This window comes from Phocoena phocoena, chromosome 1 (assembly GCF_963924675.1).
Source record: "Phocoena phocoena chromosome 1, mPhoPho1.1, whole genome shotgun sequence".
Taxonomy (NCBI): Eukaryota; Metazoa; Chordata; class Mammalia; order Artiodactyla; family Phocoenidae; genus Phocoena; species Phocoena phocoena.
In genome coordinates, this window is record NC_089219.1 from 162,043,488 (window position 1) to 162,068,822 (window position 25,335).

Below are 25,335 nucleotides of genomic sequence, written 5' to 3' on the forward strand. Positions count from 1 at the left end.
GAGAGTCTGCCTGCCGATGCAGGGGACACGGGTTCGTGCCCCGGTCTGGGAGGATCCCACATGCCGCGGAGCGGCTGGGCCCATGAGCCATGGCCGCTGAGCCTGCGCGTCCGGAGCCTGTGCTCCGCAACTGGAGAGGCCGCAACAGTGAGAGCCCCGTGTACCACAAAAAAATAAATAAATAAAATAAAATAAAATTGGGTGAGTGCAGCACTAGGCAACTTGTGATAAATCTCTCAATTATCGCTTGATCTGTTCGCGTAAGACAAAGACCAGTGTCTAAATACCCACTGGCTTCCTGGTAAATATGGGACAAAAAAAAATGAGGAATACAAAACAAATCCACATACTGTTAAGTATGTAATAAAGCAGCTCTGTTTGTAACAGAGTTATCTGAAGGGAATGTATCCAGATGGTTTGGAAAGCCACCATCATTTAAACATAGCCATACAGAGTCCCTGAGACTGAAACTCATCATTACAGAGACAATCTAATCTAGGTTCCAATGCTGTTAAGAGTAATCCTATGGTGCAACTTATTCTTAATTTTCTGGCTTTATACTGATAACCTTCAAAATAAGGAATAGAGAGGGGTGGTGCAGGAAATGGGGAGATGGACAAAGGGTACACACTTCCAGCTGTAAGATGAATGAATTCTGGGAATCTACTGGATAGCATAGTGATCGTAGCTGATAATACAGTATCATATTTAAAAACCGCTACGTGAGTAGATCTTAAATGTTCTCACCACACACACACAAAAATTTGGTAATTATGTGACGCGACAGACGTGTTACCTAACCCTACAGTCAGAATCATTTTGCAATATGTAAGTGTATCAAATCAACACATTGCACATATTAAACTTATACAATGTTATATGTCAATTACATCTCAATAAAGCTAGAAAAAATATATAAGGAATAGATATTGTTGAAAAGTTGTTTGTAACGTTAAGTTCTGTTTGCTCTATCCCATTTTTACTTCAACTTAGAAAGTAATTCTTGAGCACTTAGGCATCAACTAGGAGAAAGAGCATTTGAGCTCAAAAGACCTAAATTTTAGCATCCATCCTGTCATTGGGTGACTATTTTATTAACCTTCTCTGAGCCACAACTGATGTATCATGGAAAGAGGGAGAGGGAAGGAAGTGAGGAGACTACGGAGCTGGATAGTTTCTGTGATCTTTTCAGGCCTAAAATTGTACGGTTGTACTGTGCTTAAGGAAGGAATTGGGTAACATGACTCCTATTCTCACAAAGTTTACCATCTAACTGGGAATGTAGGAAATGAAGACATATAGCTAATTAAAAGAATATTCACCATTGCCAAATGATTGGCATAGAAAACCAGTGGCTACTGATTTTACAACAAGGAAGGATCAATCCTAGTCAGGTGGACTTCATCAAAGAAATAAGCTGGGGCTTCCCCGGTGGCGCAGTGGTTGAGAGTCCGCCTGCCGATGCCGGGGACACGGGTTCATGCCCCGGTCCGGGAAGATCCCACATGCCGCGGAGCGGCTGGGCCCATGAGCCATGGCCGCTGAGCCTGCACGTCCGGAGCCTGTGCTCCGCAACGAGAGAGGTCACAACAGTGAGAGGCCTGCGTATCGGTTAAAAAAAAAAAGAAAGAAATAAGCTGGACTTGGATAGAGAGGATGGGGAAAGATATACTACATTCTTCCATTATGCACCATGAATACGACAAACACAGAGCACTTTACATATCATCAAGCCTTACCTTATTCATGGAGATAACTCATCCTGACATGTGCTTCTAATCTGGCATGAAACACTTCCAGGCACAGGAAGCTCCAAGCTATGCCAGGGCAGCCTGATACATCCTTGGACCACTCTAATGACAAAGCTCTTCCAGATACTGAGCTATAGTCAACTTGCCCAATATGACAGGGCTTTCTGTCCTTCCTTCGTCATACTTTACAAAGAACATTTATCTAAATACATCTCCTTAAATACGTAACACTAGGTACTGAAGAAAAATTTAATGAAAATTGACCCTTTCAGATAGTAGTTGGGCTATTTTCTCTCTTGACCAGGCCACATTTTTTTCTTTTTCATCTGACTTAGAGAAGCCATCCCCAAACTCACCTGCTTACCTTTATCATATACCACCTTGTTTTCTTCATCATATAGCAATGTCTGATTTCTGCCATCAAAACTATCACTCTGTTTCTAAAAACAGTAAAATTTAACAGAGCAGTTTATCACAATTTTTCATTACTATTAGTGTTACACCCCTAAAAGCTGTTTTTTCCTCCCATGAGAGGTCCTTCTCATTCATAACAGAAACAGTCAAATCACAAAGTAAAATCTGAAGGCAATATCCATTATCTAAGAAAAAGATCTGAAGACTCAAACAAAAAATTTCTGAACCCGAGTTACACAGCCAAAATAATTCTACTAGGAAAATGTGTCTTGGGGCTTCCCTGGTGGTGCAGGGGTTAAGAATCCACCATGTCTCCATGCAGGAGACACGGGTTCGATCCCTGGTCCAAGAAGATCCCACATGCTGCAGAGCAAGTAAGCCCGTGCTCCACAGCTACTGAGCCAGCACTCCAGAGCCCGCGAGCCGCAACTACTGAGCCCGTGTGCCACAACTACTGAAGCCCACACGCCTAGAGCCCATGCTCCACAACAAGAGAAGCCACCACAATGAGAAGCCCACGCACCACGACGAAGAGTAGCCCTCGCTCGCCGCACCTAGAGAAAGCCTGCGCACAGCAACAAAGACCCAACACAGCCAAAAATAAATAAATTAAACAAATAAAATTTTTTAAAAAAATAAAAATGTGTATTTCTTTTCAAGGCAAAGTAACAAACTATAACATCTGTAGTTAAAGAAAACAAAAACAAAAGACCAAGAATGATAGTTTAAGTATGTAAGACATTAGTAAAGTACACATTTTTTCTATTTAAGAATTTTATTTCTTCCTAATCCTTAGTGAAATACTACATCTCTTCTACTATATTACTGAATTAAAACATTTTAAATTTATTGAATCAAATGTTTTGAGGACAAAAAATAATAAATTCAAAAAACAATTATTGTATACATACTATGCTTACAAATGTCATTGGCAATGTTAAACTGTAGAACCAGTGGCTTGTTAGAAGGTAACAAATAAAATATTTCCTATCTTTTTCTTTAATTAGAGAAGTTTTTGATAACACGTGCTGTCTCCTACTGTGTACAAAAAAATCTTTTGGCTTACAAAAAATAATTTAAGGGTTGGCAAGCAATGGCCCATGGACCAAATCTGATCCACCACCTGTTTTTGCACAGCCTGCAAGCTCAGAATATTTTCTTACATTTTTAAAAGGCTGAGGGAAAATAAAAAGAGGAATATTTGGGTACAAGTAAAAATTATATGAAAATCAATGTTCTGTGTCTGTAAACAAAGTTTTATTGGGAGACACCCACACCCGTTCACTTATATATTATCCATGGATGCTTTCAACTATAATGGAAGAGTTAAGGAGTTGCCATGGAGACCATAAGTAACCATCTCAGCGTGCATTACAAATCGCCAGTAATAATTCATTTTTGCTTCTTGGCTTACAAAGTGTAAAATATGTGGGCTTTTACAGAAAAGGTTTGCCGAACTCTGGAATAATTAATATAATGATTCATTATTCCCTGAAGAATTTATGATAATAACAGCTTCTGTGATTCTGAGCTATCAACTGAACTTCTTGAATTTTACCATAATAAAGATTCCTTTTTACCTAGTGTTGTGTATTTACAGTACTGTAATAATTTTAAAATATATTTAACACAGAATACACCATAAAACAGAAAAGGTACAGTTTTCATGCATTATTTAACTCAGTCAACAATTAAACCCTACTGAATACAATGAAGATTTCTAGGGATTCAAAATAAATAAAATGTAATTCCTAGCTCTAAGAAAGTCATACTCTAGTGGGGAGACATAGTACTCTAATAAAAGTTTTTGTCACTAAAGGGAAGGCCAAAGCAATGAAAGTAACCTCTACCATTTCATAATGACATACTGTCATTTTTAAAATATTACCTCTATATGAATTAATGGCAAGTTATACACTCAAATAAATAAGGCAACAAGGCTTGGCCAACACGTTTATCGATTAATAGTTTTAATCAGAGCACTAGCCTTATGTACATAATCAACCTTGACCAACACACATGTAAGTAAAAATGCTGATTAAGAATTTACTAATTATCCTTCTTAACTTTAGAAGTTAGTTGGCCATCTGGTCCTTAACTGTGATAAACAGACACCAACTCATCATAGGTTATTTGTACATAAAGGAAGAGAAATAGTAAGTGAATGGTTAATAACGAAGAACATAATAGATAAATACCATCATTAAAAATACATGAATTGTTTTGTTTTGAAATCTCAAGTGTACTACAAGTGTCACTTTACTTGGAAGAACACTTCTGATAAGAACTGTCCCTTGAATCTCCTCAGAGATTCAGTCTATTGTAAAAAATAAATAAATAAATCATAAATGCATCAGCTTTTCATAATTAGAGTGGCAGGATGTGCATGCAGCTACGAATGTTGGCTGTTTGCCTGCTTCACTTAAAACCAGAAGGAAAGTATAATCCCAATAATGAAGTCTTCTAGCAACTGTTGTGAGCAGACGAGAGAGATGTCTCAACTAGCAACTACCTCCAAATGTAGAGATACATGCACCCCGGTGATTGGAGGTTAGCAATCCTGGTGTGTCTCCTTGCTTTTAGTATTAAATATTTAATGGCATATTTTTTCCTTAATGGAATCCAGGCACATCTGATCAGTCACTGGAATCATTTAGTAATGCAGTCAAAGTTATCATACTGCCATCTTATAAGCTTTGTAATTAGACAATTCGTCACTTTACTAAATCAAAAGATTGCTTTCTTTACTACTTTATAGCATGCTACGGTAGTGAAATTCAACTAAGCTGATCTAAAATTTGGTCCTATATGAACTTGAAACCTCCAGTGGCAAACACACACACTCCTGACCTTTCAAAACAACAGTGGTAATATCTGACCCACAAATTAGCCTAACACCAACAGTGAAGTAATAAAGCACCAGTACATCCAGAATGAGAGGGCTAACTAAAAGAAAAATTTAAGATTAAAAAACTGAATATATCATAAACAAATTTGTTCTTGCCTTTTACTGAGGTACACCATTCTTTGGCAAGCAAAAAGACCCAATAAGGGTTTATTTAGTAATTTTTTCCTCCATGATGACTTCTATACTTTACTAAAATTATAAGGCTATGGCAGAATATCACACAGACTATTTATTAACACTCTAATGGCACATACAAGGCAAATGCAAGTATAATCTTAAATATATTATCATTTGTGTCTTATTTCTAACATATCTCAATCAAAAATATTAAATTACTATTTATTTTCATCCTATGAATTAGCAGATTCTCATTTTAACCCATTCTCCACTGTTTCTCCGATAAACAAAAATTCTCCCCCAGTGAAAAAGAATTTACTCAGAATGAAACTGAATGTAAACTTTAAGTATCATAGTACAAAAAGCACCTAAAATTCTCACTTTCAAATCTATACAACCACAGTGTATATTGCAAAACCAGCTCCCCCTAATAGCATTAAAAATTAGAGTTCAGAAGGCAAGCTCTGGAGGTCACAGATGTGCCCTAAAGAGCAAAAATAACATTCTACCAGGAAAATTATTATTTTGTTTAAAAGAAAAAAAGAGGGAACATCTTCTCAAACAGATGTGAAATTTCTAATCAAAAAATTCTGTTGCAGTTACATAATATTATCAAGTTAAAAAGTACTTTGCAGAGGTCTGGCAGCACTAACAATGACATCTGTTTTGTGGTCAGGAAGTTCACTTTTATTCTTGTTGCTTCCAATGTGATGTCTGGTTTTGAAACACTTTATGCAACTAGTCCATTTTCTATTATTTTGTTCAGAGCTTATCACATTCTATTCAGTCTACCAAATGCATTTTTAGAAAAGGAAGTTTTAAGTCCAGAAAAAAAAATAAGTATATTGTTCTAGAACTCTGCACAGTGATCGCTAAAAAATACACTCTATGCATAGAAAATAAGCTCAGAACTAAGTCTACTGACATTAAATTTAGAATAACCATTACCAATAATAACCAGTGTATGTTTGGGGGGATGGAATAGAGACATTCCATGTCATTTCAGTGAACTATGACATGACAACTAACAAAACCCTTACAATTTAATTGCATCCTTTTAAGATTCACGTGTGAGAAACATTTCATTCATCACAGTAAGCTTGCTTTTATATTTCCTACATGAAATCCCAAGGAACTACTCTGAAATCATGGAGTTGTGACGAATGTAGTACATAGTACACGATTTCTGTCCACAATAGCTATGGGCTGAAACCAAGCCAGTTACTAGGGGAAAGGTACTATTTTCTGGCTGCAAAATTTTTTTCTCAACAAGATAGGTAATTCTCAGCATGGGCATGGGATACCAGCACTGGGCACAACCGTAAGCAACCTTCTGAGACTCTGGTTTACAATCAGTTGCAGATTACACTCTTGGCTACGTGACAACACAGGGAGACATACAACACTGAAGTTTTATACTAGAATACAAATAAGTACGGGAAATAGGCACAGCAGTAGTAGAAATTAATAACGTGTCAGACACTTTAAGTACTTTAGAGTTAATCCTCACTTTAATCTGTAAATATTATTATTATTATTCCCATTTACAGATGAGGAAATTGAGGTTGAGAGAATTTCATTTACTTGTCTGAAAAAGCAACTTAGCCATCAAACTACTGTTCAACCTCCCATTTAAATTTGCCCTCCAACTGTAATTTTCTCACCTTTTAAAGTTTATAGTCATTATTTGTATATACATTCTCTATATTTGTAGCAAATATTTCGAACTCTATCAACAGATTAAACCACAGGAGTTGTCTTGCCAAGATAAATCCATTTTGAAATCTAACCAGAAATCTTATTTCAAAATAGAAATGGAAGGAAAAAAAGTTAGGGAGTGGGAAGGAGGAGGGGCCTGTGGAGATGGAAACGTACATCTTCCCTTCTCTAAACAATCTGAAAAAGAGCCAGCAGAGATGAGTCTGGCCTCTATTTTTGATGAATATACAAATAGTCATGCGCCTCCACTGTGCTCACTACCAAGTATCCCCAGTACATCTCCCACCCTTTGGCCACCTTCATTATTGTCAGTGGTGAACCACCACTTTCCTCATACCTTACGCTTTTATTTCCATTCAGCCACACCCCCAAGTAACATACAATCTAAGTTAAAAAAAAAAAAAAACTTATGCAAATAAAGCTTCAAGCAAATCACTCCCATGTTTCCATCCAACCAGATCATCACTCTGCAGCTGGCCAGCTGTAGAAATTCTAGAGGTACTACTACCCTCGCTAATTTCCTCTTACTACCTAAAGCAAACCAAACATTTTAAGCATCACGCTTTCATTCAAACTCTTTTTGTAATCACTAAATATAACTGAAACATGTATTCCACTGGTAACAACTACCTTTTCAAATCTTCTCCATAGGAAGTCAACATATTTTTCTTACCCGGGGGTTAGAGGAGTTAGTACCCCCTCACTCCCCACAAGTATTTCTAGACCATTCTCTATAATTGTTTCCCAACACCATCTTCTCTTCTGAAATTCATGCCATTAATTTCTGCTTCCTATGTGAAGTCCTCCTTGATCTCCTCCCCTAGAAAAATTTCTCCTTCCTACTTAACTTTTACAACCAGGCAATAAGTTCAGAAGTCGACAGGATATTTTATACAGCAAAGCACTATCTCTAAATCCCAATTGCCAGTTGTTCTGTGTGTGTGTGTGAATGTGGGGATGGGTAGTGGGAGGCTAATACTGGTAACCAGGAAGTGGAGAAAAAAGGAACACTTGGAAATATAACTGGAAAAAAGGTTACACAATAATATGTTCAGAGTAGTGAAGGGTGACGGGGGGACATTTTCCAAGCAAAACCAAGTCCTGAGCAACAGAAGCACAAGAGGCACTAAGAACCTAGTCCAACAGGAAATATACACTATTTTTCAACAGAAAACCCCAGAGTGTTCAAAATACAAATTGCTAACTTTTGAGGAATTCATCATGGTCTTCTATGAGAAAAAGCTATCAGCTCAGCAGAGAAGAAATTTGCTCTCAGGACTAAGAACCTTCACATCCTCCACCAACCCCTTTCATTTCCAGGCAGTACAAGTTTGATAAATATATGCATATCCCCAAGTAAAACTTTTGACTTGCTGAGGTTCTTTGCCTTGGTAGATAATTTTCAGAGTTAGAATTAACCATGTATTTTGATAACCCTGGACAAGAGTGCTTGCTGCAAACAAAACAAAAACAAAACAAAACTTGCATAATTTGATCAGTGAATTCACTAACAGACACCTCTCTCAGGAGGCCAAGAGGCCTGATAGCAAAAGAGTAACTGTAAGGAATGTCTGGAAACCCAAATAAAGGAAAAGAACATCTGTGTGACATCTATCAGATATAAAACAAGTCTGAAAAGTATTGAAACCAAGTGATGGAAACATGAGGGTTCATTAGAATTGTCTCTCTACTTTTGTGTGTGTTTGGAAAAGTCCATAGTCAAAGATTCAAAAAAATTAAGATAGAAACAAATCAGCAAAAGCTCTCAGAATTCCTCTTGTCTTAAATGACAATGAGAGGAGCCAAAACACAAGCTTCGCGTGTCTAATACCTGCACAGAACCTGCATGAACATAAGTGAGTGGGAGGAAAAGCAAAACATAAAACAGGCTTTTCTCTTTGAGGCCAGGTGAAGCCAGCTTTCTTTGAAGCGTAAATTAAAAAGCTCCTGAAGGTGAGAAAAGCAGGTCAGCATAGAACCGCTCCTGACAGGCTGCACGTGTAGGTGCAGCACAAGAAAGCAGCACTCTCTGAAGTGCCCATTTCTTCTCTTTGATTAATTCTCTGCCAGTAAGATGGGGCGGGGCAGTAGATAGGGATAAAATTCCCTGTCCAGCATTCTCCACCCACTTCCAACGCATTTGTCATGATCGGTGTCATCACACACTTGCAAAGTTATAAGCTCAGTGGCTCATCCCTAAGCTTTGCAGGACACTGATTAGCTTAATTTAAGACTATTCTGTTCTTTTAAAAAATGAAGGACAAGGAGGGGGAGGGGTGGAGGAGGGGAGAAGGAGGAGAGTTTTCTCTTTTAAGGACAAATGTATAAGCAGAAAAATAACTACAGTCTATAAAATATAAACAAAACTTTTACAAGGAAGTACAGGAGCCATAGGTTAATGCTGCTTTCCTCTGATTATTAACCTATATTTTAAGACAGAAATCACAGCTCTGAGTCCAATTCCCCATACACCACAAAAATGTATACGTTTTACTTTTGTAGCAACAACAAATATAAGTATGTGGGGAGAAGGAAAGCACATTATTAAAATTCTGTCTGCTTGATCATAATGACAGAATTTCCCCCTACACAGCACAGAGAAAAGTTCATTGTAAGATACATGAGATTAAAATTATTTTAAAAGAAACACGAGAAATAAGATAGTAATTTACAATTTACATTAAGCAATGAAAGTATTTTTAATTAGTTATTATGAACACTAATAACTCCAGTAATTAGCACTTGAACATTTTTCAACAATAGGAAACACCAGAAATGAAGTTACAGTCATCATAAGGTATATTTTTATCTTTCAGTAGGTGTTACGTTGTATAGCATGTAACATCAAAAGAGCTTGTATGCACTGTATACGCAGCGTTACTATAGGTCGTAATTTTCAGAAGCATATGAAATAAACATGAGAAACTTCTCAGATGCATTATAAACAACACTTACACTTTGAAATCAATTTTAATTAACAGACAAACCAGAATGAAATGCTAAGATGATATTATCGGAAAATCGTAAGAGCATACCCTAAAGAATAAAACTACATTTGGGAAAAACAAGAATAAATCTGTAGCAATCAAACTAATCACATTTAAATTCTTAGAAAATAAGCAGATTATAAAACATACTTTAAAAATATTCACAAGATAAATATATCATTGGATGTGCGCATATAAATTGTAAAATTGACAAAATCACCCTCAAATGTAAAATTTTACTTATTATTAAAAATATGATCAATATTTAAACAAATCCAAACACACAATATGAGAAAGTGAGGACGGCAAACACATGATAATAACAAAGGATATATTGGTTCCTTTGTCCCTATCCCAGAGTAGATATCAAGAATCAATCAGGGACTTCCCTGGTGGCACACTGGTTAAGAATCTGCCTGCCAATGCAGGGAACACAGGTCCAAGCCCTGGTCTGGGAAGATCCCACATGCTGTGGAGCAACTAAGTCCGTGCACCACAACTACTGAGCCGACACTCTAGAGCCCGTGAGCTACAACTACTGAGCCCACGTGCCACAGCTACTGAAGCCCACACACCTAGAGCCCGTGCTCCGCAACAAGAGAAGCCACTACAATGAGAAGCCCATGTACCACAACAAAGAGTAGCCCCTGCTCGGTGCAACTAGAGAAAGCCGCACACAGCAACAAAGACCCAACACAGCCAAAAATAAATAAATGAATAAATAAATTAAAAAAGAACAAGAATCAATCAGTGCATTCTTTCTCTCTGGACCCAAACAAACCCTCAGAAGCACTTCCAAAAAGAGCACTCAGGTACCCATTACCAAGAGACCACAATGAAATATTAAATTATACCTATTTTCTATCCCTAATCTAAGATTTTCGTGACTTAAAACATTTAAACAAATGTTTTGGCAATTTGGGCAATTAGTTTAAAATCAGAAATAGTTATATTTTCATATCATTTAAAATTCACTTAATCAAGAAACGGATTCCAATGATTTCTTTCACTTCAAGGAAGGTTCCATTGCTGAAACAACCACCACAAAATGAAATGGACTCAATGGTAAACTTAAATCCATTCATAAAAAATAATGGAATATGTTACTTTCTTTTGAGAAAAGAAAGCACACTCTTTTGAGGGTGTGCTTTGAGAGTTGACAATGAACATACTTGGGCCACTAGTAAGAATACTGATAAAGCAGAAAAAATAATACTCTTTTCAATATAAGCAATACACTCTCCCATTCTCTACTCAGTAAAGCAGGGGACTGATAAAGGCATGAAGGGTCCTGGATTTTCACGGATCAACAACAAAATAAGGAGTAAAGGGTTGATTTACGGCATTAGCAAAGATACCAAAGTTAACACTTACTTTTGCAAAGGCTTCAAAAATGTCAAAGGAAGGTGGCAGCTGAGAAGCATCCTGTATTTCTTCTCTCATGAAGTGTTGAAATGTCAATACAAGTTGCCTGAGGCCCTCTTTCTTATCTTCAGTCAGTTTGTTAATATCTTTTTTAAAGATAAAATAAATAGTACAATCACACAGTGAACTTTCAATGGATAATTTTCAGGTGTTCAATGGTAGCTGTTAAGGCAGATATTTCCTACCCTAGATTCCATTCTGACAGAGATCAATGCATCTTTTTATTTTTTGACAACTGCAAATCATTATCATACATTATCAATCAAATTCTGCCAAACGTTATCTACAAAATAAGATCAAACACCTAGCAAAACAAAATAAATACACACACAGATGAAAAAACATTAAAACCAAAATCAGTAATGATGTGTGTTAGCAGATTTTCTACATCCTCCTGCACACATGTTCAAACCACCATACATGCTTATTTAGTTAGTGAATTTAAGTAGACTTTTCCGTGAAACAATTTACAACCAGGTCATAACTAACTGATAAACAGTATCATCTCAAAGACAAAAAAAAAAAAAAAAAAACAGAAAGCAAGAACTGAAAAGTTCAGTTAAATTAAGTTCAAATTGGTGAAACTGGTCAAGTAGAAAGTACATCGAGAAAAAAACATGAATCAACCAAAGAAATCTCATTTCCAAGTTCTTTTCAGGTTGAATAAACAAAATATGATACTGCTTCAACCCAAACGGAGAAAGTTCCAAAGCCAATATCACCCCTTTAAAAACTCAGTTTCATTTATATCATAAAGGGGTGTGAAGACTAGGAGTGCACAGTTCAATTAATAACGTTTGAGAGCACTTCACTTAACGCAGCATGTATGACACTGCTACTGAGCAGGGCTAATGTTCACAGTAAAACTCACTGCAAGAGATGTTATTTACCTAGCAGTAATATAAGAAGAAAACGGGGCTTCCCTGGTGGCGCAGTGGTTGAGAGTCCACCTGCCGATGCAGGGGACACGGGTTTGTGCCCCGGTCTGGGAAGATCCCACATGCCGCAGCTGGGCCCGTGCGTCCGGAGCCTGTGCTCCGCAACGGGAGAGGCCACAGCAGTGAGAGGCCCGCGTACCGCAAAAAAGAAAAAAAAAAAAAGAGAAGAAGAAAAAAAAAATGACTAGTTCTCTATTAAAACTGGAAAAGATAGATCAAGATGAAACTACAGCATAACTCTGTTGCTCATGTCAGGTCTACATATTTTCTTTAAATTACTTGTTCAACAGAACAAATTAACCCAATGATTCCTTAAATAATAATTTATTATCATTGGCATTTAGGATTCCATAACCATAAATCTGTACTAGATGATTTTATTTGTCTCCATCTAGAAATATTAAACTGTGTAGCACATTTACTCCATGAGCTCTTGCTACTTTTGACTTAAAAGTCATTTACAACTTCAATGAAGAGGATCTGTGATCTGTGCCAATAGAAAGAAACATAAACCCTACGTTCACTTCACACTCAGATTTGCAAAGCCTCTCAGTATTAAGGAGGTTGGCCACCACCATGGTAGTTCAGGAGAAGAACAACGCTCAATGCTGTCAGAGAGCCTAAGTCATCGGTACTTTCTACTTTCCTTATTATCTAAATGTTCCCTGGAGCCCCCATTCACATTACTGTTCCCTAACATCACAAAGAAACCAAGAGTGGGAAAAAGGGAAAGAAGAGGGAAAAACAGAAGTAAAATGTATTCTGCCAGCTGGACAAAGGGTTATACTCCCCTCACTGCCTAACTTGGACACCTCTACGGCACCTCACAAACTCCTCTAGGGCCAAAGCTACCCTAGAATAAATTAAATAAGCTAATGTGTCTATATAAAAGCATGAAAAGGTTTGCTGCCTCACATAATAAAGAGACAGAAAAACAAAGTTTAAAAAAGAAAAAGGCAACTCATCAGCTCAGCAAATAAATGATAGAACTTAAGATGCTGATAGGGAATCACTTACTTGACTCCAGATCATAAAATGAGTAAAGTTTCTCCGATTCAGAGGGTGTTTCTTCCATCTATGAAGAAAGGGGGAAAACACCAAAAACAATTTCAAGTGCTCCAATATATAAATGAATATGTTTGCATATCTTTAAATATTCAAATGGAAGTCCGTTAAAAAGATAATTTTCTAGATTATCCTTCTTATCATTCTTAAATTATTCAATCAGTCACAACTTTAAAATCTGTGTTGCAACTTGACCCACCCATTTAATTTCCAAACACAAAATTCTTTTACAAGAAGTTTCCATTCTTTTCTTTTTTTCCCCAATTCTACCACAGACTTGTATCACTGTAAGGATTTTACTACTAATTATTATAGAAAAGCAAAGATGGATGAATAAAAATAAGAGTTTATTACAAACTGTGCAACCTTGGGCATGTTACTTAAACTTGAGGTGTCAATTTCCTTATGTGAAACACAGGAGTAATAATAGCACTGAGTTGTTGTGGGATGAAATAAGGTATATCATGTAAAGCAATTAGCACAGGGCCTAGAAATAGTTAAGTGCTCAACAGAAAGTAGCTATCATTACAGTTACTTTCTTTTAGATTCTGATTCCGTAGGTCGGGGTGAAGACTGAGAACTAGAGCCCTGGGTGATTCTGAAGCAACCCATTTCTGCTCTAACAGTGGTTCCCTATCTATTCAATACTAATAAAGCAAAAAAAAGTTCAGACTCAAATATAATATTATTATACTTTTAATATCCAGTGATTAAAGAAACGCATGACAAAGTTGCTCTGAATTTATTAAAGCTTTGAAATAAATTTGTGTATTTTAGTTCAACACAATATGTACAATTTAAAAATAGTAGTAAGTATATGTGACAGATGTTGTATATTCAGTCCAAAGACAATGCCAATTTGGCATTCTAAATCCATTTTTTTTTAGTAAAGATGTAGTTGATATATAACATTACATCAGTTTTAGGTATATACTTTTACATTCCTAAATTCCTCTGTGAAATTTTATTGCCAAAAGAAGTTAACAGACAACAGGACACAAGAGAGCTGAAGCCTGCAATAAAGAGATATTCATTCTAAAGCCTGGCAAAAAAAAAAAAAAAAAAAAAAAACCCAAAACTGGAAGGTGTCACCAGAGGGGGATTTCAGGGAATCCACTAGCTGCTTTGGCAGAGTAGGGAAAGGGACTGGAGAAACAATTTCAGTGAATGTTGGCTTAAAAAAAAAAAGAAAAGAAAAAAAGGTAAGTACCCTTCCTTGTAAGATTAATTATCATTTAATTAAAATCTCACTTGAAGAGGCAACCAAAAGAATTATATACTTGCCCTGTGCATTAGTTCTCAGTAGAAAAGTAATAAAGGCAATGTAACAGGCATCACTAACATCTCATGTCCCAGACATAGGACTTTAGGTTTCTATTCACAGGAGATCACACACAGGGTCTTCAAAGAGGGATGGTGCACTTCATCACTGCTGTGATTAATAGGAAAACAACAAGTCTTGTCTTAAGACACTCCCTGGAATAATCCACCTTCTACCTTAACATGGATTTAAATTCAGTCTTAAATATGAATAATACATGCAATTGCAAGCACTTATGCTAAATTAAAACCCAAGCATATTTCACAAGTTTTATACTCACAAGTTTGAAAACAACTCTGCCAAGAAGTCGGACAGAGTCGGGAGGATATCTGGGTTTGCAGCTTTTAAGGCATTTGCATTCTCGCTTGTGGTCCTGCCAAGCTTTTTTCTGTTAAGACAAGAGTGAGGAGGGCATATAAGACATAAAAATTTAACTTTCATTTACACTAGTTTTGAATGTTGTGAGTCATCAACATTAATTTCAACAGCCTAAATATAACTGCAAATAGAAAATGAAAGCAATATTCTAATACTATTAATGATCCAGGATTCAGTATGCAATTACCAGGCATGGACATCAAGAACTTCCATTTCACCTCTGTCCTTCAATTTGTCCCTTGGTTATTACCTAACTGGTAGAGTCCAAAGAAAGAATCATTATGTCTTTCTTGATAATTTATAAGATAGCCTTTTAGGTGATTAAATAGGATTCAATAATAGACAGTGATTTTGAATACAAAAAGAAAATATCACTCCAAATTAGAAAACAAAACACATGGTTCAAAAAAATCAAAACAGGGCTGATAGCTTTCTGAATTTCTGCGCTATTATAGTAAGTACAGAAATATCAGGAGGGCTAACATAAAAAATAGAAAACCTTTTTGTTTTTTTCAGACAAGATAGAAAGGGGTTATTAGCTAAAATGACCAAATGCCATTTTTACCCAGGACCATCTTGGTTTACTTACGTTGTACTGGCCTAATTATTAATACTGTCCCTTTCCATTCTGAAAAGTGTGGTTTGGATGGTAAATTATATAGTCACTTTTCCCAGGATCCTAGCCATGTGCTAGTGGGGCTGAAGAGACCACAGAGCCAGTCACCAATCTCGCAACACGAGGAATAAGAGGACTAAATGGATGGACATTATCCTTGAGTCCGACGTCAGAAATGCCATGACTCCCTTTACCTGGGATTACTTCTATATGGAAATAAAATCCAGAGTATCCAATATTTAACCCTGGCAAGAGGAAGACAGCTAAACCAAATATCTAGTATGTTCTTTTCCAAATGAGAGTTGTTAGTTCAATCACTCCCAAATCCTGGGTCTATAAAATCCCCATAGAAGAGGTTTCCCTTTTCCACTTACAGCACAACATGCAGCACAACCAAGACAGTAGCTGCAGCTGCTTTGAAACTGTGACTCAGATTCAAGTTCAAGACAGCATTTTGCTCAGAAAGACTGCCTGTGTCAGGTTGCTGGGTGAAGGCGTGGTTTGTCTGCTGCTATTTCCTTGTAAACCCAATCTTGGAGACACTGTTTACAAGGGGTACTTCTTTTATCAACTCTATTCACAGTTGCCTCATTTCATTCCTTCATATCCACTATGGCAATGCTCTTAATGTGCTTTTTTTTTTTTTAGTGTTTATACTTTACTCATTTCTAAATAAAACTGAGTTGCTTTCAAAGTAAAGATGAGTATGAAATAAGGTTGCAAAATTAGAACCAGAAAATGTAAAACATATGGAAAAAAAAACTCCTCTAGCATTTACTTAGCATTCTACAGTGTTAGACACATGACTAAGCAATTAAAAAGTATTTTATTTGATTTTCACAATAATCCAAGGGGTAGATACTGTCATCCTTATATTAAAGGTGAAAAAAGTAAGGCTCAAGAGCTGGGATCTAACTACCAAGCTACATAAATATAAAGGGGGAGAGTATAAATTCTTAGTAAGCTAAACAGGAGAGCTAAGCAATTATCGTGCTTGTGCGCAACAATTATTTGAGCTGCCTCACAGGCAAGGCAAAAAGAAAGCATAATGGCTTAAGTAATTCTCATCTTTATCATATACATAATTCTTTACCATGTATATAATTCTTATATATATTATATATATAATTCTTATATATATATATAATTCTCATGTATATCTCATATCTCATATATAATTCTTATATATTATATATATAATATATAATTCTCATGTATATCAGAAGGAAGAAAACCTAATACCACAAATATGGTTGAAAGATAAAGGACAAACTAGGAAAAGAAAATTTTAAATATGTATGTAGATAGTGTTAACTGTCACCAAAATACAAAGAGGTCTTATAAAATAACTAAGAAAAGGGTGAATGTTTCCATAAAAATAGTAAAAAAAAAGTGAAGGACATGAAGAGAAAATTCATGCCTAAAAAAGAAATGCCAATAAACAAAAACTAAAAACCAAACAAGTGATCAAAGAAATGTTAACAGAAACAAGATAACACAGGTGACACATTAGTATAGCAAAGATAAATGAAAATATTAATTCAGAAGTCTCTAGGGTGTAGGGAAGTGGGGACTTTCTAACCTTGTCCTTGGAATTATAAGTTTCCCTAATCTTTCTGATGGGTGTTTGGTAGTAAATATCACGATTTTCAATGTGCATTTTGCTGGCACAGAAATAATATTTATAATGCAATTGATCATAATTTAACTGATGTACATAAATAAGCTTAAGAATGCTCATTGTAGATGTACTAAAATACTGGATATTGGCAATAATTTTCCAGCTTTTCCCATAAGGAAAAGCTACTTTTGTTTTTCTCTTTATACTTTCCCAATACTGTTATCTTTGACTAATATCATGTATTATATTTATAAATAAAAGCAAAACATAATTATCTTTCTTATATCTAATAACTGTGATTCGAGGAGAAGCATTTTTATATGAAAAAGAAAGCAAAATCACGGTTAATAAACAACTTTTTTTTTTTGGCAGTACACGGACCTCTCACCGCTGTGGCCTCTCCCGTTGCAGAGCACAGGCTCCAGACGAGCAGGCCCAGTGGCCATGGCTCACGGGCCCAGCCGCTCCGCGGCATGTGGGACCTTCCCGGACCGGGGCACGAACCCGCATCCCCTGCATCGGCAGACGGACCCTCAACCACTGCGCTACCAGGGAAGCCCTAATAAACAACTTTTTAACGTTTGTTTATTTTGGAAAACCTGGTTGTAACTCAAAAAATCTTTTAAATGTATTAATTTTTAAATGTTAAAAAAATGCTTCAATGAATTCTTTTGTAATACCAATGAAATCTTTTGTAACGCAAAGACTTAGTAAACTTTTATCAATTTTTAAATATTATTTTATTTTTAGCTTTGTTTATGTCTGGTTTTCTTAAATAAGTATACTACCAACTAGGCGCAGCATGCGTGTAACAGGTGTTCAATAGATATCTGATGATTTATTCTAAAATCAGTACCATTCAGGAGATATAATTTACTATATATTTACCACTGTTTATTTGAAATTAAGGCCATGCAAAAAGGTCAGGAAAATCCCTAGCAATTCTTGCTTTGGCCAGTCTGAGACGGTTTTGATTGCTTAATTATGAAAGAAGATTGATGAGATGTTACAATAGAAAGAGAAAATCCATTTATTTCTTCTTCCTTACACAAAATAACCTTTACACTATTATTGTAACATTTCCCTCCCTGCCTTGGATACAAAGCCACTACAGCTCAATAACCCATTTAAATACTATTTAACATTGAATTTTAGTTGGATTAAATACTCATTTTAGGGCAGCTTATTATTTTGTGGGATGGAATGTGGGAAGGATCAATACATATTAAATCCAGTTTCAGTAAAACATCTAACTCACAATCAGGGCTCACTAGACGTTTATTCTGTAAGAGGACTGGATTCATTCATATCTAAGGTAGCCTCTCAATGATAAAAATCTATGATTCTGTAATCCCCATTCATAACAAATAATCTGAATTATGTTAAAAAGGCTTGAAACCTCCCCACGTTAGGCTTACAGAGAACTGAAAATTTGGAATGGTATTTTCCTCAGATTTGGGGATATTTAAAAGAAACTGCCTTAAAATACGTAAAAAAGAAATGAATTCTTTTAAGCCAGCTTATTCAACAAGCTCCTTTTGTGATTAATAACCACTATTAATTGAACATTTTCTATGTGAAATACTGTCATGATTTTTTTTTAACCACATATTCATGACTCATTCCGCTCTCAATCAATCATCTACAGAGGTCTGCTATAGGCAAAACTTAGGATAGTTGAGTTGCCATGCAACTTGCAGGAAAGAAAAGAGACCCAACAGTTTTCCATTCACTTACAGGCTGCTTAATAGCAAATAAATAATATCTTCTGTATGCGTCAAATGTAGTACACTAATGAATTACAGGTTGACAGATGCATGAAGACCTGAAAAGCTGGAATCTGGGAAAAGAAAACTGGAAAGCTAAGCACGCTGGCTAACAAGCTATAGTTGACTGACAGGTATTGATTAAAATCTTGCGTAAAATCTCCTTAGAGCACACTAGAGACCTAGCGATAGACATTAGACTTGGCACTTTAAAAGCTTTGTGGACGCTGTAACAAATGTAGAACAAGAGTGCCTCCCCACTAGCCTTAATCAAATTAGACAGATAGGGCCAAATATAAAGACAGAATAAGGCAGGAGGATGGTCATAGGGCAAGAAGTTGACAAAAGAAACAAGAATAAAGTATTACTCCTTAGGAAAATGGGAATTACACTTTCTTGGTTAATTGACGAACCTTATAATAAATAAAAACATTAGAGTCCCAAAGTAAGTCAATCTGGTACAAGGTTCAGGTCAAATCCATTTTGCCACTTGTTTCTGTAAAGTTGTACTGAAACATAGCCAATTCACAGTATTACACTCACTAATTTCATACTATGACAACAGAGTTGAATAGTTATGACAAATCCTATGGCCCACAAAGCCTAACATGTTTATTATCTGGCCCTCTACCGAAAAAGTTTGCCAATCTCTGATCTAGTGAGAGGTCATATCAAGATGGAATGACCTAATTGATACATTTTAGCTGGAAGGGCAAAATAAATCATTCACCTCTAAGGACTTCTTTGAAAGAAACTTCCATGCTAGATTGATCAAAATGTCAACGCCGAGTTCTAGTGGAACATGGCAGATGGGGCACATGCATTTCATCTCCCCAACACAAGTAATTATCAGGTTTTTAACTCCCAAAGTGAACCAGAAGGGCCATCAATGGATGAGGTGTTTAACCTCATTTCCATTAAGTCAGAAAGTAGGGGTAAGAGAACAGGCTACAGAAACAGGGCAAAGGAGGCCGCCTCAAAGTGGCAGGTAACTTTGGAGGCAGTTACCTGCAAAGTCTTTGACTCCTGCCAAACAGAACTCCAACAAGAATTTAGAATTGAAGACTACATATGGGACAGAGAATGGGATTGAAAAGTGACTGAAAAAGAGACAGTTAACCAGAAGTCTGTTTACCAGAGGGTCCCAAAACGCCTTCTTACTATTGGCACGATTTTGAGTAAGCAGTGGAGTGTTAAAATGGAGACTCTAGTTGAATGTAACGCTAAGAATATCACTGATCTAGACCATTTCTTTAGCCTCCTGTTTGGTCTTCCTTCCCCAATGTCTACCATCTTATAATGGTTCCCTCAAACAGCAGTCTCATTCTTTGAGTGGCTGAAAGGTTGTGATCACTTTATTACAGAGGAAGAAATAAGATCTATGCATACTTAATGGTTCTGCAGTGAGCAATATTTTTTTAAAGAATGTATTCAGATATAAATTACATTACAATAAAATGGACCCATTTTAAGAATATAGTTTTATGTAACCAACACCAAAATTAAGATATAGATTGTCATTACTCCCACAAGTTCCTTTGTGGGCCTTTACTTTCAACCCCTCAATCCCTGGCAACCAGTAATCTGGTCTCCATCATTACAGACTAGTTGTGCCTGTCCCAGAACAGTCCTACTTCTTTCTATCTGGCTTTATTTCCTCCGTATAATGTTTCTGAGATTCACTCATGTTGCTGTATATATCAATAATTCTCTTTTATGGCTGAGTAATAGTAAATTGTGGGTGTATCTATGTGTGTATGCACACACACACACACACACACACTACCTAGGAGTAGAATTGATGGGTTAGTTGGTAAGTGCACATTTAATACTTTTAGAAACTACCAAACTTTTCCAAAGCAATTGTAACATATCACATTCCCACCAGCAGAGTATGAGGTTCCAGTTGTTCTTCCTTCTATGCACTTGGTATAGTCAGTCTTTCTCATTTTAGCCTTTCTAGTGGGTATGTAATGGTATCGCATTGTGGTCTTCATTTTCATTTCTCTGATGACTAATGATGTTAAGCATCTTCTACTGTATATCCTACTGAAGGGTCTATTCAAATCTTTTGTCCATTTTACTGGATAATCTTACTACTGAATTGTAAGCACTGTTTAAAAATTATGGATACAACTCTTTGGTTGGATATATATGCATTACAAATATTTTCCCCAACCTGTGGTTTGTCTTTTCATTTTCTTAGTGATGTCTTCAAAGAGCAGAAGGGTTCAATTTTGCTAAAGTTCACTTTATCAATATGTCTGGTATAGTGAGTGCTTTCTGTGTCCAGCCTGAGAAACTTGACCTACCCCCGGTCCAAAGATTTTCTCCTAAGTTTTCTTCTAAAAGTTTTAGAGCTTTAGCTTTTAAGTCTGTAATCTATTATGAGACTTCGGTGGGGGAAAACTGTATTTATATCATTTCTTTTCCGTGTGCATATCTATCACAATTTGTTGAAAACACTATCCTTTCAACATTGAATTACCTTGGCACCTCTGTAGAAAATCAACTATACATGTGTGGGGTTGCATTTATATTTTTTAAATTTTCTGTATATTATGATATTCTGACATCTTAAAAACCTTTCTGGCTGGAAAGAGAGACTGCCCATCCCAGAGCTAGGCAATTCTTAGAGACAGCAAAAGGCTCAGCAGGGAGCATGCCTTTGATATGCAAAGTAACCAATCCAGAGCCCTACCTCCCTCCATCTGCTTTAAAATTCATAGAGCCAGGTACCAGGATTGGAGAAGCCACTCCTACAGCTCAAAGCCCTCTGGAATTATTCAAATTAGCCAATCCTAAACTGTTTACCTTACCCTGCCTTGCCTTTCCTGAGGAAACCTTTTTTTTTTAAGTTTTATTGGAGTATAGTTGCTTTACAATGTTGTGTTAGTTTCTACTGTACAGCAAAGTGAATCAGCTATAGGTATACATATATCCCCTATTTTTTGGATTTCCTTCCCATTTAGGTCACCACAGAGCATTGCATAGAGTTCCCTGTGCTATACAGTAGGTTCTCATTAGTTATCTATTTTATACATAGTATCAATAGTATATATATATATGTCAATCCCAATCTCCCAATTCATCCCACCCCCCCTTTGTTCTCTACGTCTGTGTCTCTATTTCTGTTTTGTAAATAAGATCGTCTATTCCAATTTTTTCAGATTCCACATGTATGCGTTAATATACGATGTTGGTTTTTCTCTTTCTGACTTACTTCACTCTGTATGACAGCCTCAAGGTCCATCCACGTCTCTACAAATGACCCAGTTTCGTTCCTTTTTATGGCTGAGTAATCCTACGGCAACCTTAATAAAGGCTCTAGCCTCAGTTTTCCCCTTTCTCCTCCTTTCTGCCTCCAGACCACCCTGAGGCTTCCCACACATGATGCTGTGCGGCAATCCATCGCTCCTGTTTCTAGGATCTCTGAGTGTAATAAACTTTTTCCTGAGTCTCTCTGAGTCCTCTCTTGTGGCCATAGCTAACTATCACATAAAAGAAAACAGAACAGGGCCAATTTCTAGACTCTCTATTCCAGGGGTTCCCAGCCCCCGGGCCGCGGACCGGTACCAGTCCACAGCCTGTTAAGAACCGAGACGCACAGCAGGAGGTGAGCGGGGGGGTGGGGCAAGAGAGCGAAGCTTCATCTGCTGCTCCCCATCGCTCGCATTACCGCCTGCACCACCCCCCAACCCCATCCATGGAAAAACTGTCTTCCACGAAACCAGTCCCTGGTGCCAAAAAGGTTGGGGACCGTCGCTCTATTCTATTCATTGCTCTATACGTCTATCCTAACACCACTGTCTTCATTACTGTAGCTTTAGAGTAAGTGTTTAAAACAAGTGGTCTAAGTCCTCCAACTTTGCTCTTCTTCTACATAAGGGACTCACTTTCTAAGTCTTTTGCATTTCCACATAAATTTCAGTCAGCTTATCAATCCGTGGGACTTTAAATGGGACTGCATTGAATCTGAATCTAGAAAGTGATATTTTAAAAATCACATGACTTTTTACTGATTTTGATTTTTTAAAATCATTACGCGGGACTTAGTTTTGTGTTCTAGAACAGCATGTAAATATCACTAACCTTGACAATATAAAAGTAAAGGTACAGCTGGCAAATTATGGAAAACAGAGTGATAAGAGAGGCAAGAGTGGGAATACTAATATCTTCACCTTAAAGGTAGGGAATCAAAAGATACGATCTACAGTTGATAAACACAGATGGAGGCTTGCACATATCGTTTAAAGTTACAGACATGAGAAAAGGAAATTGAACCTAACAGACATATAACAGTTATTGCAAATCTAACACAGCCAAAGCAGATTTTTCCCACCTAAAACTGGGTCTATTACGCTATTACATGGGGGTCTTGTCTTCCCCATGTCAGTAAATGGAATCATCATCTACCCAATTGCTAAAGCCAAAAACCAAGGAGTCATTCTTTATTTTTTTCTTTTTTCGGCCATACTGCGCAGCTTGTGGGATCTTAGTTCCCCAACCAGGGATCAAACCCACGCCCCTTGCATTGGAAGCACAGAGTCTTAACCACTGGACAGCCAGGAAAGTGCCCAAGGAGTCATTCTTGATTATTCTCTTTCCTTCTCCATCCCCATATTCATTCTTCTTACATTTTTTCATGCAGTACCAGCCCCCATTCTGAGCAAGTATATCCAGTTGCCTATTCAACATCTCCATGCATACGTTTAATAGGCACAAACTAAAAATTTGTAAATTAGAATTCTCTTCTCAGAACCTACTCTTCAATAAGATTTCTTTAAGTCACTAAATAGCACCACCATTCACCCAAAGTTGCTGAGGGCAGAAACTTAAAAGTTCTATCTCTGAGACTTCCCTGGTAGTCCAGTGGGTAAGACTCCACGCTCCCAACGCGGGGGGCCCAGGTTCGATCCCTGGTCAGGGAACTAGATCCTGCATGCATGCTGCAACTAAAGAGTTCGCACGCTGTGACTAAGAGTCCACATGCCGCAACTAAGTCCGCATGCCGAAACTAAAAAAAGAGCGCACACGCCGCAACTAAGACTCGGCGTGGCCTAAGTAAATGGAGCTCCATTTAAAAAAATGTTCTATCTCTGACTTTTTGTCTCACCTCTTACATCTAATCTATTAGCAAACTCTTTCAGTTACACCTGCAAAATACATCTCAAATCCAATAATTTATTACCACCTCTACTGCTACCACTCTAATCCAAGCCATCAGAGCTCTTGACTAGATCAGTGCCTGCATATGCTGAGTTCTCAACTTGAATGAATGAATGCAACCATGAGCAAATTCAGTCAGTTCTTCCTTCAAAAGATACCCCAAATCTAACCAATTCTTTTTGCTGTTGCTACTCTAGTCCTAGCCACCATTATATGGCAACCAGACTAGTGTAACAACCTCCTAACTGGTTTCTCAGCCTCTATCCTTGCCCTCCTATAACCTATCCCCACAGCAGTCAGGAAAATTCCTTTAAAATCTCAGACCATAATACTGATCCCCCCTCCCCTTCTCGGAACCCTACAGTAGCAGCCCATCACACATGGAACAAAATGTTTATTTTTAGCCATAGTACACAATGGCCTCATAACCTGGCCCCTCCTATCTCTGTAATCTATCTCCTACAACTCTCTTTGTTGCTTACTCTGGTCCACTATACTGGCCTTCTTGTCCTTCAGTGAACACACCATATTCATTCCTGCTTTTACATGTGATGTACATCAAACCTGAAACTCCCTTCTCCAATCTTCACACATGTCTTACTTCTTTCAGATCTCCACTCAAATGCCACCTCCTGAGAGGTCTTAGGTAGACAGACAGACAGATATAGAAATAGTTATCTCACTATAGATATAGATACAGATATGGATATAGACACATAGATATATCTTTCTCAATATCTATATATTAGATATATAGAAAGAAGTTAAATATAGATATGTATATGTACATATGTGTGTATATGTATTCACACACATATACATATGTAAAAATAGCCTCCCAATCCCTATCATTTTCTCTTGCTCCCTTTATTTTAGGCATAAAAATAAGACAATATTATATATCTGTCTCACAAGGAAAATGAAAGCTCCATAAAGGCAAGGGTTTTCTGTGTCTTGTTCAATAATATTGTGCCAGAGCCAAGAAAAGTCCTGGCATCAGCACTAATATTTGCTGAGTAAATTAATGGATGGATGAATCCATTATCAAGTCCTTCAAGTCTTAACTCACTGGCCTCACCTCCAACTGCTTTTTTTCCCTATGATTTATTTTTTTAAGACATTAACTTTTAGAGCAGTTTT

The 25,335-nt window shown here is 36.9% G+C and overlaps 1 protein-coding gene across 2 annotated transcripts in view; it reads right to left on the reverse strand.

Moving 5' to 3' along the window:
- The window catches only part of SMYD3 (SET and MYND domain containing 3), a 716,238-nt gene that overhangs the window by 503,870 nt on the left and 187,033 nt on the right, over positions 1-25,335 (reverse strand). For both annotated transcript variants that reach the window (XM_065875526.1, XM_065875530.1), the window contains exons 3-5: positions 14,926-15,033; positions 13,277-13,334; positions 11,271-11,407 (exon numbers count right to left, since the gene is read on the reverse strand). In XM_065875526.1, coding sequence (XP_065731598.1) covers positions 11,271-11,407; positions 13,277-13,334; positions 14,926-15,033 — 303 coding nt within the window. The remainder of the gene's footprint in view (positions 1-11,270; positions 11,408-13,276; positions 13,335-14,925; positions 15,034-25,335) is intronic.